This window comes from Dreissena polymorpha, chromosome 4, assembly GCF_020536995.1.
Source record: "Dreissena polymorpha isolate Duluth1 chromosome 4, UMN_Dpol_1.0, whole genome shotgun sequence".
NCBI lineage: Eukaryota > Metazoa > Mollusca > Bivalvia > Myida > Dreissenidae > Dreissena > Dreissena polymorpha.
The window spans coordinates 16,287,409-16,304,448 of NC_068358.1; the positions used below are offsets into that span (position 1 = coordinate 16,287,409).

At 35.6% G+C, this 17,040-nt stretch overlaps 1 protein-coding gene across 3 annotated transcripts; it reads right to left on the reverse strand.

The window, feature by feature from the left end:
* Positions 1-720: 720 nt before the first annotated feature.
* Positions 721-12,195, reverse strand: LOC127876000 (activating signal cointegrator 1 complex subunit 2 homolog). 3 transcript variants are annotated; one of them, XM_052420819.1, is made up of 5 exons: positions 12,051-12,195; positions 10,612-10,785; positions 10,454-10,566; positions 2,321-2,458; positions 721-1,610 (listed from the first exon to the last, which is right to left on the reverse strand). In XM_052420819.1, the coding sequence occupies exons 1-5, from the start codon at positions 12,064-12,066 to the stop codon at positions 1,473-1,475; spliced, it is 579 nt and encodes a 192-aa protein (XP_052276779.1). In that variant the 5' UTR covers positions 12,067-12,195; the 3' UTR covers positions 721-1,472. The 3 variants fall into 3 exon arrangements, with proteins under 3 accessions (XP_052276779.1, XP_052276776.1, XP_052276775.1); XM_052420816.1 differs by having other exon boundaries at positions 2,321-2,446; positions 10,454-10,785; XM_052420815.1 differs by having other exon boundaries at positions 10,454-10,785.
* Between the last annotated feature and the right edge of the window lie 4,845 nt (positions 12,196-17,040).

Sequence of the window (17,040 nt, forward strand, 5' to 3'; positions counted from 1 at the left end):
GATTGTATTGATTGAAAATCGAAATCGACAAATTTAGAAGATGTATTCGTTATATTCAGATGAATTCGTAATATTAGCAGAAACAATATTACGTTAAAATTAATATAAAACATTTTGAGTTACGAGGCTTCAAAACCAACTTTGACAATTTTTATATATTCCATTTCAATTGAACACAATGTTCCCAATCATTGAAAGTTTTTGTTGTTGTTCATTTCACGCCGCTTCTATCAGTTTTCTGTATGAAATGTCTCCACGCGAATATTTTTTTAGAGGCAAATTGAGGCGGATACATTAACATGTCTGAACATTAAGTTTTGGAGCTGATTTTCTTCAGCGCCAACCATTATAGTGCAAGCTGAATGCACTCAATGCATATTTCGTGTATTGTATACTCATGTCTATTTTTAAATTTCCACTTGTTTTCCGCTCGGAGTTCTCGTTACCATTGATTTAAGATTACACACTATATGTTTATTTGCTAACTTTTACTTTACTAAAATATGTAAATATCGATTAGGGACCGATACAAACAAAGTTTGTAACGGGTCCCTGATTAAAGGAAGTTGTTAAACTAGTGCTTACGTGTTGTATTTGAAACTAATGTGTGATATGTTATATTGATTCAACAATTGCCATAGAAGAACACTAGCATTTGAGCTTATAAACTCCATTTTCTTTGAAGTATCACCGTGTACTAGACGAACTAAGAAGATGATATACTTCTACCGCAATTGATTTATTATTAGTGAGGATAATAGTTATACTAGAAAAAAGCTTTTCAAACACACAAAAAATCAATATTTAATGTATTGAGAAATGTTGCACGTGAGGACCTTGGACTCAAAACCTTCCGATATTTCAGTAATACTAATAAACTTTCTTTAACGAAATAAATTTCATTGAGACTTTTTCATCTTTAGTGCAAGATAAAAAAACGGCCACTGTCTTTCGTTATACAACATCACAGTTTTACGACAAGTAAATGGCCACATGCACGTCTACAATACAAACAACTTCCGTTAAAATATTGTTCATTAAAGACACGTCGACATTATATGAGAATCGTTCTGGAAAAAAAAACTGGACGTGATGCCTGTGCGTACAGTGTTGTCTTATGTTGGCCTTTTCAGTCCACACAGGCTAACCATGGACGACACTTAACGGATTGACAGGATTTTCGATTAGAAAAGACTCACTTTAAAACCAAAATTAAATAAGGCGGAAACTGTCGTCCTTGACTAGCCTGTTAGGATTGCATAGGCTAACCTGGAAAAAAACACCAAACGCATATGTATTTAGCATTGTTTTCAAATAACGTGGTTCATATGAACTTTCAATATTAAAATTGTGCGCATTAATTGTAATAATGATCCGACATCGTTCCGATATCGGCGATCTTCATCCAACACATCCCTGGTGATTCATGTAAGCAACTGCCATAAGGTCAATATGCCAGTGCTCTTTCGGCATTATTTACTTCCTAAGTCCCAGGCAGTGGCAATGATGATAACAACGCCGCACACCACACTTCCGATGATGAGGTTCCGGGCATACTTCGAGTACCGGTTGGCATTCGTAATGTAACCATTCGCAAATGATTTTCTCGCCTGCAACAAACACTCCCTGGCATGAAAGAATGTATGTAATAAATCAAAGCTGCAACCTATTGTATACCTCCTTTGTATGGAATATGCAATGATCAGCAAGGTTGTCCATAAAAACGTATATATATATATGATATAATAATCCAATGTCATTTCAGCGCGAACAAACAGGAAAACAAGTTTCCTGAATTATCCATTTCCATTAACGATATATTGTTTCCTGAATAACAATTGCCCATTGATTTTCAAAAATCTAAATATAATTATCCGTTTACAAAAAAACATGGCAATGCAACGAAACCGGGTTTCAGGGTTATGCAATTTAATTTTCTTAAATTTAGGTCTGCAATCAAGCTATATATTCCAAAAATGTGTGCGCTTTACTTTATCAATACGCAAGCATATGAGCGTTTTTTTTCCGGTGACCTTGACCCAACTGTTCTTTAGTGCAATGTCATGCTGAAACTGCATGCAAGCTAAAACGTGCACAATGTTAAAAATACCTACATCAAAACACATATTATTAAATGGAAACCGTTTGTCTAGTTTTCGTATCAGCAACATTGACTTTGCACGACTATCCCCAAATGCACTCCAAAGCTAGTTATAAATGTAAGCTGCATACATAAACAATTACAGTGCAATACCTCCTTCCAAAATCAAGACATTAAGCTTAAACCGTTTTTCAATTAGTTTACAAGTTGCACAAATACCTCAATAGCGTAATAAATGGCGGCGATCCCCGTCGGCCAGAAGCAAAACACACACGCCAAAATCGAAGGCACGATATAGTCCCTAGTCTGATGCACTGCCGGCACATATAACGCTGTCGGCTGTGGCTGGGATACAATCTAAAGTAGAAGAGACTAGCCTTGGAACCTTCCCAATTACATGCAATAGACATTCAAAATTATCCATTTAAGATTATAATATAATGAGCATTGGGAACTGCAAAATTATTAGCAACGTAAACTACGAAATGAATTGTTATAAGATTGCTAAAGTAGTAGAATTATAAACTACACATTCTTAATAATTTAAACAAAAAAATGGAAACTATAAATTGTATGAGCATTGGGCACCTATTGGACATTTTGGACCTATATATTTTTGAACAATAATATATATATATATATATATATATATATATATATATATATATATATATATATATATATATATATATAGCATTGGAAACAACAAACTTGAGAACAATTACTACTGAAATATACTAGAATTAAAAAGTAAGCAATCATGAGTATTGCAAACCACAAAACGTATGATTATTGGAAACTACTAAATTATGAGCGTCGGAAACTACAAACAATTTAAAGTAAAAAATTATGAAGTATGAACATTTCAACGGACATATTCGGATATTGAAGTTGTGAAAAGGTTAAAAAAAATACCGTCTATCAGGTGATGTTCTCAAAATAAAACATATACGTCGAATTCAATAATGTGTAGAATAAATTTTACATTCATAAATTTATACTTGAACATAAACAAAAAAGGTAAAACTTGTCAAAAGATACTCTTGCTTACATTGATAAAGTTTGACAATTAAAAAATCGTTTTGGGGTTAGGGAACGGATATTAGTTTGACATACTTCTTAAAATGCAAATGCCATTAATTATTGCTTCATGCGATCTAGCTAGTTATCGTACATGGCCAATAGGATATTCCAGTATTTATGGGCACAGTTTGTTGATGACCTTACTTGATGGTGATTTGATTAAAAGTCGTTGAGTAAAAGGGTGGACAACAATATTTTTAGTATGTTTGGACCAATATTCAACATAGCTTCATAAGATTTGCCTGATTAGCGAAGTGGCTTTACTAAAGAAAATATTTTCACCAAAGTTAATGGTGATCCGATTTAAAATGATTGAATAAGATAGCGGACATGGTTAATATGAAACAAGACATGTGTTTGTGAAACACAGTGAACCCTACTTAGGTAAAAACAAACTCAAGAAAACGGTTTTTATAGAAGGCAAATTACTTTGCCAAAAATCAATGGACCGGAACAAACCTCACATTACATGTCAAGGTCATTTAGGAAGACTCGCATACCAAAATTCAACTCAATGTATGCAAGCATTGCCAAAAAATCCAGAAAACTGTTATAATAGAGTCTTAATTCAGAATTACTTCATGATGGTTTTCGGGCTCAGCTAAGATAGTATTTCCGATAATGTGTTCACGCACTTTCCTTCTAATCCGATAAAAGCAGTTTGAGTTTGATAGCAGACGATGTAAATTAAGCAAGTTTTAATAATTAAACTGCCATAATTAAAAGTTCTTCAGTTATAATGGCTGGATATCAAACTCAGTCAGGGTTGTATGCCAATACACATTTTAACGTGTTTCATGATGTTAATATTTAAACTGAACAAGGCTAATTTGGTATTTTCCTAACTCATTCGTAGCTAGTCGTGGACCGGTCGTAAGTGATTCCTGCAACTCGTGAGCTCCCGAAAAAGCGTAGCCAGATTTAAAACGTGTTTAAAATTTTGCCAGGACCTCCAAGACTGAATTTAATCGCAGTTGACTCGTAACAGCGTCGTAGTACGTTCCTGTGCGTCGTAATGGAATCGTAGGTAATTCGTGACCTAATCGGGAAATCGGTGATCTCGTGATCTGTCTATGAATCAGCTACGACTTTGTCAAGACTCTTACGAGTTCACCCCGAGTGAGTTGCGAGCCCGCTTAGATTCTCGCGATTCAGTTACGAAACTGGTACGATTTTCGGATAATTGGTTTTGTATATAAACATAGCTTCTCGGTTGTTGTTTTTTTCAGTTGTTAGGGCTTTACTAAAGAAAATATTTTCACCAAAGTTAATGGTGATCCGATTTAAAATGATTGAATAAGATAGCGGACATGGTTAATATAAAACAAGACATATGTTTGTGAAACACAGTGAACCCTACTTAGGTAAAAACAAACTCAAGAAAACGGTTTTTATAGAAGGCAAATTACTTTGCCAAAAATCAATGGACCGGAACAAACCTCACATTACATGTCAAGGTCATTTAGGAAGACTCGCATACCAAAATTCAACTCGATGTATGCAAGCATTGCCAAAAAATCCAGAAAACTGTTATAATAGAGTCTTAATTCAGAATTACTTCATGATGGTTTTCGGGCTCAGCAAAGCTAGTATTTCCGATAATGTGTTCACGCACTTTCCTTCTAATCCGATAAAAACAGTTTGAGTTTGATAGCAGACGATGTAAATTAAGCAAGTTTTAATAATTAAACTGCCATAATTAAAAGTTCTTCAGTTATAATGGCTGGATATCAAACTCAGTCAGGGTTGTATGCCAATACACATTTTAACGTGTTTCATGATGTTAATATTTAAACTGAACAAGGCTAATTTGGTATTTTTCTTATACAAGGGTCATAACTCACAAGTGCTTCAAGCGATATAACAGGTAGTCGAACTTGATATTTTGTCCAAAAATATACCACCACGTTCTATGATGATCCTATTCATACTGTTTGATCCAATGAGTGGACATCGTTTTCCTGGCCGCCACCTGCCGCAGCCCGCCACACTCAAAAGTTGTTCACATAATATGCCCCTCTTTAAATGTATTCTTTTATAATATTAAATACTCATATATAATGAAACAATTATTAAACGAATAAGGAGTATCAGTTTCTGAAAAAAAATTCTCAAACCTTCAAGCTGAACCTCTTGAAATATTTTCAGGAAAACATTTTATTCGAGTTCAGTAACAATTATCCAACAAGCGAAAAAGTTTAAATTCTCTGTCTCGTGTTAAGAACTAATGCTACCACGATCCGTCGTATGCCATTTAACTGTAAGAACTGCGATATGTCCTACGGCAATAACTTATTGATGATAATAGCAATGGTTACCACGGTATATCGACCTTGATCTTTCGTGTGTCTAGTTCCCACGATATATCGTATGCACATGGCTAACGTTACCGCAATATGTCGTGTGTAAAGTGTCAAAGTTATCACGATATGTCGTGTTTATAAAACAATTGTCACCACGAATGTCCTAGCAAGTGTAATTACAAAGATCCGGCCAGTGTAAAGAATTATTGTTACAAAGCTCTGTTAGCATTGATAATTACTACGATTCGCCCAGTGTAATTATTTAGATCTGTCCTGTGTAAAGAACAGCACTATCATCGCTCTGTTATGTAAAAATAACATTAATTTCAACGATCTTTCCAGTAAAAAGGTGATAATTACAACGATCCGTCAAATGAAAAGAACTAAAATTGTTATCAAACGTCGGATGAAATGCAATGAAATTACCATGATCTTTCAAGTAAAAAAATCCTTTAATCACCACGATCTTCTAAATACAAAGACCCGTTATTATTATTATCTTACCAGTACAAAGACCTGTAATGACCATGATCTGTCCAAAACAAACCTTCAATTACCATGATCTGAGTACCAGTACCAGAACAGAGACATGTACATTGATCTGTACGTTAAAAAATTGTAATAACCATGATTTACCCAGTACAAAACCTATTATAACCATGATCTACCTGTACAAACACCTGTTAGTCCCATCATGGTTATCATCATAATCAATTAAATCATTATTGTTATCCTCGTTTATCTTAAAAAGTTATTTCCTTATAAACAATAACACAAAAACGTAATAGGAGTCGGCGTCAGTTTTTGGCAGGGCTTTATAGGGGTATTCCACTACGACCCGATTCCCTACGATTTGTCCCGATTTCCAATATTTTGAGGTCGGGGACATTCTTAGCTCAATCGGCGATGTTCCTAACTCATTCGTAGCTAGTCGTGGACCGGTCGTAAGTGATTCCTGCAACTCGTGAGCTCCCGAAAAAGCGTAGCCAGATTTAAAACGTGTTTAAAGTTTTGCCAGGACCTCCAAGACTGAATTTAATCGCAGTTGACTCGTAACAGCGTCGTAGTACGTTCCTGTGCGTCGTAATGGAATCGTAGGTAATTCGTGACCTAATCGGGAAATCGGTGATCTCGTGATCTGTCTATGAATCAGCTACGACTTTGTCAGGACTCTTACGAGTTCACCCCGAGTGAGTTGCGAGCCCGCTTAGATTCTCGCGATTCAGTTACGAAACTGGTACGATTTTCGGATAATTGGTTTTGTATATAAACATAGCTTCTCGGTTGTTTTTTTTTCAGTTGTTAGGGCTTTGTATGAATAACAGGTAATTTGTTTACAATCAAAAATGGCAATAAAAGACAAGGGCATGGGGAAGATAAGTAAGGATACAATCGAAGAAGAAGGCACAGAAAGTCCTCCAAAAGGAGCAACTCCGCCTCCTATGGATATGTACATGTACACAGCAGAATGTAGGTCACATTGTAAAGAATGATCAATATCAATAGATATTGGCGCCTTATTCATGGGTGCGTTCGGTGAGATCCTAGTTTATTCGTGACCGATCTGCATCGTTCGTAGTACAGTCGCAGTAGATTCTTACACATCGTAGTGAAGTCGCGACCCTATTCGCGGGACTTCAACCAAACCCCACGATTCGTCGTAACTCAATCGTACAAGTGTCGTTACTGAATCGTAGACTGTTACGAGTCTTCACGATTCAATAAATGTGATACATCGTAGCAAATCGTGGGCTTGTTTCCGTAGTGGAATAGGGCCATTAGATATCTGCACCACACAAATACCTTTCACACAGTTAGACAGGACACGTCTCTGTGTTTGTTCTCGCAATTAATGCCTCATTGCATGCTCTTAAAATGTCCGGTTTTGATTTTTCATTTCTACTTTGACCGTGAGTACCTAAAAGCGAAACATACAATCGTTTAATTAACAGCATTTCACTTATTCTGAAGAAACCAGCATGAAAAGATCGTTACGTCATTTAGATTCCGATACAAACCATCGCTCTCAGAAACAACAGTGTGAAATATTGTCTTTCTCGAACAAGGTGTAATAGGTTCTTTTTTAAATACCGGTTCGGTAATATTTCGAACGCATCAAGACAGACATAATTTAAGCAACTGATCCAAACAAGTGTTAGTTCCCATGGAAATTGTATGGGCCCAACAGAAAATCAAATTTAGTTTTGATTTTATTATTTAACAACCCTCAATAAACTAATTCCAAAAAAAGCTACAGTTACGAGTAGGTAAAATTCAAATATGGGACATAATTGTTCGTTAGGATCTTGTATTCGTCAATCGGTCGACTGACGAAATACACGAAAATTAATGCCTGAGGATTAATAATGGTTTCGCAGTATACCATTTTTAATAGGATAAAGAGGAGAGCCCGCTCATTCGCGAGAGTTTTATATAGGTGTCGTGATCTTTTTAAACAAATAAGTGTGTTTTTTTTTCAGTAAAGTGCAACCGCGCGTTTGTAATATGAAGTCCCCGCACTGATCCGACATTTTTCTAATCGTTCAAACGCGCGGTTGCACTTTACTGAAAAAAATACTTATTTGCTCAAAAAGATCATGTTATCTATCGAAAACTCTTATGAATGAGCTGGCTGTCTACTCTACCCCATTAAAAATGGTGAAATATTTTAAAATAGATCCTTAAAAATGTTAACTGGGTCGCGCTTTATTCTCCTAACACAGGTCCGAAAAAATCACATAGTATAGGCACCGTGATATTTGTTGGAACGCCTTCATAGGACGCAAGAATCGAAATCACGATATCGCGTCTATTCATGCATGGTCCTGAAATGTCTCTCTTTATCCCGCTAAAGCAAATCAATAGTATTGTCACGGAAACGAAATAAACCAAAACATCCAACACTATATTTTGTCAATGTACCAGTAACGACAGTTAAACAACATGAACTCATTGGCTTAAATTTGTCAAACGATACACGATGGACTGCACACATATCTGCAGCTTTAAACAAAGCATGTTAAAGTATTTAAAGTAAGCATTTTGAGGTCTCTGAAACACACACTGTCCAGGTCTTACCTCGACAAATTGTATGTTCATTTTATCCGACCGCTTTGTGAACATGAAGACGCAATCTGGGGTAACTGCTCTTACGAATTAAGCGCAGTTTACAATATGAGGAATCAAGAATATGTACCGGTGCCATTAATTGTTGTATCATTGATTCTCTATCAATCTTTAATGGGAATTGTTTTTCAAAAAGAAGAAAGAAACACAGATGTATTCTCATTTACAAATGAAACACTGAATATGTCCAGAATACCTCTAAAATCTCATTCCACTCCAACAACAAAAACGCTACGACCTTCGAAATAACGTTTCAGTACCTGCCCATTTATCCAACCTGCCATACGTGCGTGGAATACCTTTCGCCAGACTTGCAACTATCTCCCATTTTGTTCCCTTAAAGCTTCTCTTAGCAAAAATCTCAAATATTTAACAACCGTCTGAATTATTTAATTTTGGTACAAGGGCTGTTCAAATCCTCATTTTGCAACCTGAGTGCAGTTCCCTTAAAAATGACATATTCCAAATATTACTAGTAGACTGTCTTCTTTCGTCATGTGGAGAAATTGAAACTGCAAACCATTTCCATCTACATTATCAGCACTGCGAATAATCTGTTTGGAAATACCTCATGTCCTCTTACAAAAACAACCTTCCCTTTGGATGTGAACAAATTAACCCTGAACATAACTAAACTAGAATTCGAAATGTAAAACGACATATCGTGTTTTCAAAGCGCTTCCCAAAATTACTTAACTGGCAGCCAACCATATTTTACATTGTCGAGTGTTCTTTTTTCGTTTCACTCCGGCAATCGGACGGTCGCCGGCCGATGTATATGTCCCTGTGAAATATCTTGATTTTTGCCGATACGCGTACGATGAATCCGATGTCGGGCGATTGCCGGGCGATAACCGTGAGTTGATCGTCCGATCTTTTTACGATCTCAATACGACTCTTCCCGGGCCCGACGTCGGGTAAAATTTTAAGTGAGACTTAATCCGGACGCCGCCCGATGCCACAAAATGACCCGATGCCCGTGCGATCATCGCCCGATCGCCAGCCCGATGAGCGGAAAAATACATCGGCCGCTGATCGGACGGCGATCGGTCTCTATTTGTGACTGAGGTATCAGTCTTGCTGTCTTCCTGCTCTATATATCATGTATCTAAATAAACATAATGTCGCTTCATACACACTTCAATGTACAAACAGTGTGTCACTCGCTTCCATTTGGAAATTGCTATGACGGATTAAATGTGCTAAAACGCACTAGGGATATCTATGGAGAAGAATTCATAACAGTTTTTAGCAACTTATTTTTTCAATGAATCTAATTCATATGTCAAGTTCAAAGTATCTTAATAAATAATGTTTAAAACAACACGTTCTTTCTTTATAAATAATGACAAAATATATATTGCAAATATTTTTTAATACAATATTAACATGCGGTTAAATAAATTTCGGTCAACTGACCGGTTCGGTGTACTTTTCACACAACTAAATGTCTGTCTGTCTGTCTGTTTATCGGTCTGTCTATCTGTCTGTTTGTGTGTTTGTCTGTCCGCTTGTCGGTATGTCTATCTGTATGTCTGTCTCTCTGTCTGTCTGTCTATCGGTCTGACTGTTTGTCCCTCTGTCTTTTTTTTCCGTCCGTCCGTTCGTGCGTGCGTCCGTCCGTCCGTCCTTGGTCCGTCTGTATGTCTAAAAATACATATTATTATATGTTGAAGAACGAGTACAAAGAAATTAACCAAAAATGAAATGCCCAGTGTAAAACTGGTACGACCATTACATGACGTGTGTAAAATATTGCAATAACAACGAGCTGGTATTTGTAAGTGTAAAGAAAGTGTATTTAACATGATCTATCATGTTGAAATCAGAATACACTTACCACGAGTGGCCCAGACGGCGCGACATGGCCTTGTTGAACGTAGGCAACTGGTTGCTGAAAGATTTGTGGCTGGAAGACTTGTGGCTGCTGGAAGCCTTGTGGCTGCTGGAAGCCTTGTTGCTGGAAGCCTTGTGGCTGAAAGCCTTGTGGCTGGAAGCCTTGTGGCTGGAAGCCTTGTGGCTGCTGAAAGCCATGTGGTTGGTAGCCTTGTGGCTGTCCGTAATTAACTGGATGCTGAGTGTAGGGCGGCGGTTGTTGCTGATGTTGTTGTTGTTGTTGTTGTTGCTGCTGCTGCTGAGGTACCCTACCCCTTCTCGGTTGGTGTTGATAGCCTGTAAATCACTTCTTCTCTTATTCAATTGTGAATCAGGACGTTTGATTTCAAACATACAAATATAGAGTTAGGTATACATAGTAATGTGATGCCTGTTTAGAAATGCTTTATGATTATCACATATGATTCGAAACAAATGTTTCCTTAATCCGTTAAAAACCAGCGAGGAGTATTGGTAGTGCATATGCATATGCTTTCAGGCGGCCCGGATACGAAACCAGGGCAAGTTAATATTTGTATTTATGTTTTTAAATTGTTGATGTAATCAGTTCAAACAATACAGATTTAATAATAAACATATTTAAAGGTTAAAATGAAATAAATAACTAAAATAAACAAGATGTGTTTGTGAAACACTATGTCCCCGTATATGACGTTTGACCTTGAAGGATGACCTTGACCTTGTCCCGTCACCACTCAAAATGTGCAGCTCCATGAGATACACATGCATGTCAAATATAAAATTGCTAGCTTCAATATTGCAGAAGTGACATTACATGAGCAATTTTGACCCATATATTTGACCTTGAAGGATTACCTTGACCTTGACCTTTCACCACTCAAAATGTGCAGCTCCATGAGATACACATGCATGCCAAATATCAAAGTGCTATCTTCAATATTGCAAAAGTACTCATATAATGAGCGATTTCGGCCACATATATTTGACCTCTGACCTTGAAGGATGACCTTGACCTTGACCTTTTACCACTCAAAATGTGCAGCTCTATGAGATACACATGCATGCCAATTATCAAGTTGATATCTTGAATATTGAAATATTGCAAAAGTGTACATTAAATGAGCGATTTTGACCCATATATTTGACCTTTGACCTTGAAGGATGACCTTGACCTTTCACCACTCAAAATGTGCAGCTCCATGAGATACATATGCATGCCAAATATCAAGTTGCTATCTTCAATATTGCAAAAGTTATTGCAAATGTTAAAGTTGGCGCAAACCAACAGACCAACCAACAGACCAACAGACCAACAGACAGGGCAAAAACAATATGTCCCCCACTACTATAGTGGGGGACATAAAAAAGCTTTAAATACCTGTGTTTTCACTTCATATTAAATAAGAATGTAAATATAATTTTACCAAAGTACATATGGAATATTGAGCAACGACATGAACGATGACAAATGTATGAGTTCAAAACAGTATTAAAACGATGCAAGAGAGCAGTTTAAAAGTACACAAAAGTGTCTTTAATCGTACTCGCGTTTCAATTAAAGAAAATGGTCTAAATCTTACCGCCTTTTCCCATCATGCAAATATAAAATTCGCAATGCAAAGTACATGATATTGTCCCATTGTTACCAATACAATAATGACAAATACTGTATACTTTCCCTCGAAAACAGGAAACAAAATCAATATGTTGTTTTGAAAACCACGTGTTCACACTTCATACAAACAAGTATGTTTAAGTGCATGAACCTCGCTCTGGTGAAACTTTGCTTGATGCTGTGTCATCACATACAAGCATATGAAGTTCGCACAGGCTTATACGAGCCACAATTTCCGGTTTCATCGTTTAAAGGAAGTATATATCTTATCTGGGACTTAAGGCACATGAATGAAGCCCAGTTTTTTTCAAGGACGACGCTAAAATAGAAGTAGTTCAAATGCTTAGATGTGCTTTATTTGACTTAAGTAATTTACCGTCGTTATGTGTATGAAAAACTGTTGAATGCAGATGAAAATTCGGTAGAACCAATAGTTACTATGTTATTTTACTCAATCATAGGAATCAATATAATGACGTGGAATGCAACTGGTATAATGTCCAGCTCCTCATACTTGTGTAACTTACTCCGCACACGTAAAATAGATATATGCGGAATATCAGAGCATTGGCTTTCTTACTCTAATGTGCATTTCTTTGACTCAACCCCCGGAAACACGACATGCTGTGAGAAGTTGGACATGCTAGGAGATGTAGCCGATATATTTCAAAGAATTTCGGTACGGTAAGTAAATCTAGTTCTATAATTGTTTAAATGTATTTTTGAAATAAAATATATTTTGGTACATGCAAAGGAGGTATTACCATGTATGTTAGAAAAATCCTGGTTATAAATATTCAGGATTCATTGAAATATGACTATTCAAAGTCGACGATGCAGTGATTTGTACCATATTTAGCACTTTATTTGCAAATTTCTTTAAAAAAAAGTTTTTTCACCGACAATTATATTAACCAATGTCCCCGAGTAACATATCCGCCAGGGTTTCTTAAAAAAGTTCGTATTGGTGGAAAAAATCGACTTTACATACAACGTGTTGATGAAAAAATGATATGACATGGTGGTGTACAAAGATGTCGAGATATGACATGTGTGAAGTTCATTTATTAACTTAAAAGCTCACAGCTGATTTATGCACACTATGACGCATTGTAGATCATTTTCATTGAACTTTGAGGTTTTATAATGATATCCGCTCTGAAGCTAAGTTAATTTCCAGCAAATTTGTATCTTTTTTATTGTTTGAAAATCATTGTAAATGTAAGGCAATTGATTCATACAAGTAAAATTATATATGTCCGGTAAGCAAACTCAACATTTATAATAATATTTTGTGCCTATAGTTCCAATTATGGGCGGTAGACTTTCATAAATGTGAACTAAATTTGGATCTATTATACATGACTTCAAATTGACAGCTTTGCAAACATCGCCGACAATGCACGCGTGTAAATGTTTGTTTCTTTTCGTTCTTTTTGGTAGTGATATATGCAAAATGTAAACATTTATTCTCAAAACCCAATCCACGCCTCCTTCTTATGTGTATTTGTATAGATAACACGCATTTTTCAGTTGATGAAGCCACAAGCCTTGAAGGAATATTTTAAGCTAGAGTTCAGCCAATTTTAACATTTAAAACTAAGGCATACTTTCCATTAGAGAGTCAAGTCAAGTCAAGTCAAGTTATATTTATTTATAAAGTCGGGTATATAAACATATAAACACACGCTCTGAAGAGCTTTTAAAACCGACTTATAAACTCAACATTTACATGATAACACAATAGCACATACAGTATACAACTACATAACTTAAGAACCATTATTAAAAAAAGTTAAAACTGTTTAACATGACAAAATGAGCAATACATGGCAACACAACATTGGATAACGAAATCGATTTTTTATCAAATTAGTCAGTCAATTAATTATTTAGATAATTATACAGACAAAACAATCAAACGAGCAATCTGCTAAAATTGAACCTACTCAAGCATAGATGTCTGGAGATACAGATTTTGAAACAACATAGTTATTATATAGCATTAAAATATAATAAAATAATCTGACTAGAATCATTAATCATGAATATTTACATAGGTTTAGCACAATAAGGTTTAATATCACAAATTTCAGTGTGTATTCTATAATATGAATATAAAGCATTTTGACACATAGTATTTTATCATCCTCTGGAGAAGGAGGAGGTTAAAGTATAACAAGTTACATACATGCATATCACGTTATAGCATAAGTTTGAAAGAACTTGGTAAGAAATACATTAAAATAAATAAAACAGAATATAGAACTAAACTTAAAACGTGTGGGGTATCTGCTGATCTTGACCACGAAGACCTAAAAGGTGGTTTAGTAAGACGCTTAAGATTAAAATAACCACAAAGTGTGATCAATAAAGAGATTGTAAAACACTTATCCACCCAAAACGGATTTGGAGAAGACTGATCAGCAGCTACCTCACAGGAAACTCAAATATATGGTACTGCAGCAAAGGATTGAGCAGAAACATTCTCTACATACATAACGACAAACATGCATAATAGTCCCGCAGGAGAAAACTAACTAGAGGGAAACTAGACTCATAGATACAAGCAAGCAAAAAGTAGCAAGACTAAAGGCAAACATATTGATACAAGCACGCAAAATAGTAGCAGACTAAAGGCAAAACATATATGTACAAACAAGCAAATGATAGCAAACTAAAAGCAAAACATATGGATACTGCTAGAACATAATAGTAGAAAACTAAGGCAAAACATATGGATACCAGCAAGCAAATACAGCAACTAATAGACACAAGGTAAAATGAACAAAAAGATAAGCATTACAGAGTACAGGGTAACATAATGCAATGTTGTATTATATCTGGCCAGCCAGCATGTCATCGCTCCCTACCGGGTACACGCAGAACAGTTGCAATCTGGTCCATTCCATTGGTCGATCAGGAACCTGAACTGGTTGTAAGAAGAGTACTGTCTGAATGTGTCCGGCAGAGAGTTCCACATACTGGCTGCAGAGTAACGGAAAGAATTCCTGCCATACATTTCGGTTCTAGGTCTAGGAAGTTTCACACAATTAGCATACATAAAATTATATTTAGAGTCTTTAAATTTAACAAGATCATGTAGATAACTGGGTCCTTCTTTGTTTAATATTGTAAAGGTATCTAAAGCCACACTTCTCATTCTTCTAACTTTAAGAGATGGGAGCCCAGATACAAGCAATAAATCATGATATGACATTGAATAATCATCATAAATGAAACGTAATGCTCTTTCCTGCAATTTTTCAATTTTCTTGGTATTAGTTTCCCCTGTAAAATGCCATGTTAATGGACAGTAATTTAGATTTGACATAATAAAAGAATAGTACATAGTAAGCCTTCCAAGTTTGTTTATGTTCCTACCTATCCTTTTCATGACATTTAATTATCTGGCAGCTTTCTTGCATATATTTGTTATATGGGTATTGAAATTTAGCATAAAATCAAAGGTTACGCCAAGTAGTTTGACTTCCTCATCACACTTTATATTTACGCCATCGAGATTAAATGATATTTGTAGATTGTGTGTCTTTTTCGCGAAAGCAATTGCTTGACATTTTTCAGGATTGGCTTTCATGTGGTTTTCGTTGAACCATTTGATAAGTTTCAAACTGTCATTTTCTAGAGTTTTAACCAAAGTGGCAGGATTTTTACTTTTGAAAGATAAAGTATTGTCATCTGCGTAATTATATAAATCACTTTGATTCACAAATCCAAAAATGTCATTGATAAAGATATTAAAGAATAGCGGTTCGAGAATGGAGCCCTGGGGTACACCTTTTATAATTGATTCGAAAGTAATAAAGTTATCACCTATTTAAACACATTGTTTTCTGTTTGACAGATAACTATTTACCAAATCAAGATCAGGGTCAGATAGAACATAATGTTTACATTTTAATATAAGTAAATTGTGAGGTAAACAGTCGAAGGCCTTCGAGAGGTCCATGAGCACAGTTGCCAGATAGTTATCCTCATCTAGAGCCCGTTTCCAGTTTTCTGCAATTTTGAGAAGGGTTGTACTGCACCTTTGGCCTGGTCTAAAGGCACTTAACATAGGGTTAAAGATATTTTCTAGATGATCCAGCAGCTGTGTGTACATGGCTCTCTCAAAGATCTTTGACGTTATAGGGAGTAAACTAACAGGGGCGATAATTTCCCTTATCTAGAGTACTATTTTTCTTATGTATTGGGACTACCTGAGCTATTTTCATACACTCTGGAAAAACACATTCACTGAATGACCTATTTACAAGATTTGAGAGTGGATTAACAATAATTGGACTAGATAATTTTAACATTTTAACAGATAAATTGTCATAGCCTGTGGCTTTCCTAGCATTCATAGTATTCAATTGTTTCATCACAAAATCTTCTTTAACTGGCTTAAAATGCATATTCGTTTCTTTACCTACCATTATTCTATCACTTTTCTCAATGCTGGAAAGCTTATCATCAAAAACTACGCTACTATCACCAATTTTGTTTTGCTACATGAACATAAAAATCATTAAAAATGTCACATATCTCTTTTTGGTCTGTAATAAGTTTTTCATTTTCTAATTAGACTGTGTTTTTTTCTACAGATAGTTCCTTTATTTGTCAAAATGGTTTGATAGTGTTCCAAAAATCCCTACTCTTACTTCCCCACGAGCATCTTTCTATAAAGTAGTGGCTTACAGATTTCTTTCTTTATTTACTAGATTTCTAATTTTTCTATAATTATGCGAATTTTTATCTGATTTTACATTCTGAAATTTATTAAAAAGCATCCTCTTTTTGTATACTAGCTAAAACGTATATTGAGAGAAATCGTCAAGATTGCATTTAAATTTTATAGCTATGGTCTTTTATCGCTATACTCATTAAATGACGGCCTAGTATGTGTTTTACTTTACAAGTCATTTAAAGTTTGACGTCATGGATAAACTGTA

What these genes read in the sequence shown, in the direction of transcription:
- LOC127876000 (XM_052420815.1), bottom strand. An exon ending in CGCCGTCTGGGCCACTCGTG is followed by an intron (nt 2,459 to 10,453) that starts GTAAGTGTATTC and finishes CTTCTACTTTAG; the next exon opens with ATTGTATCCCAGCCACAGCC. An exon ending in CCATTTATTACGCTATTGAG is followed by an intron (nt 1,611 to 2,320) that starts GTATTTGTGCAA and finishes TGTTTGTTGCAG; the next exon opens with GCGAGAAAATCATTTGCGAA.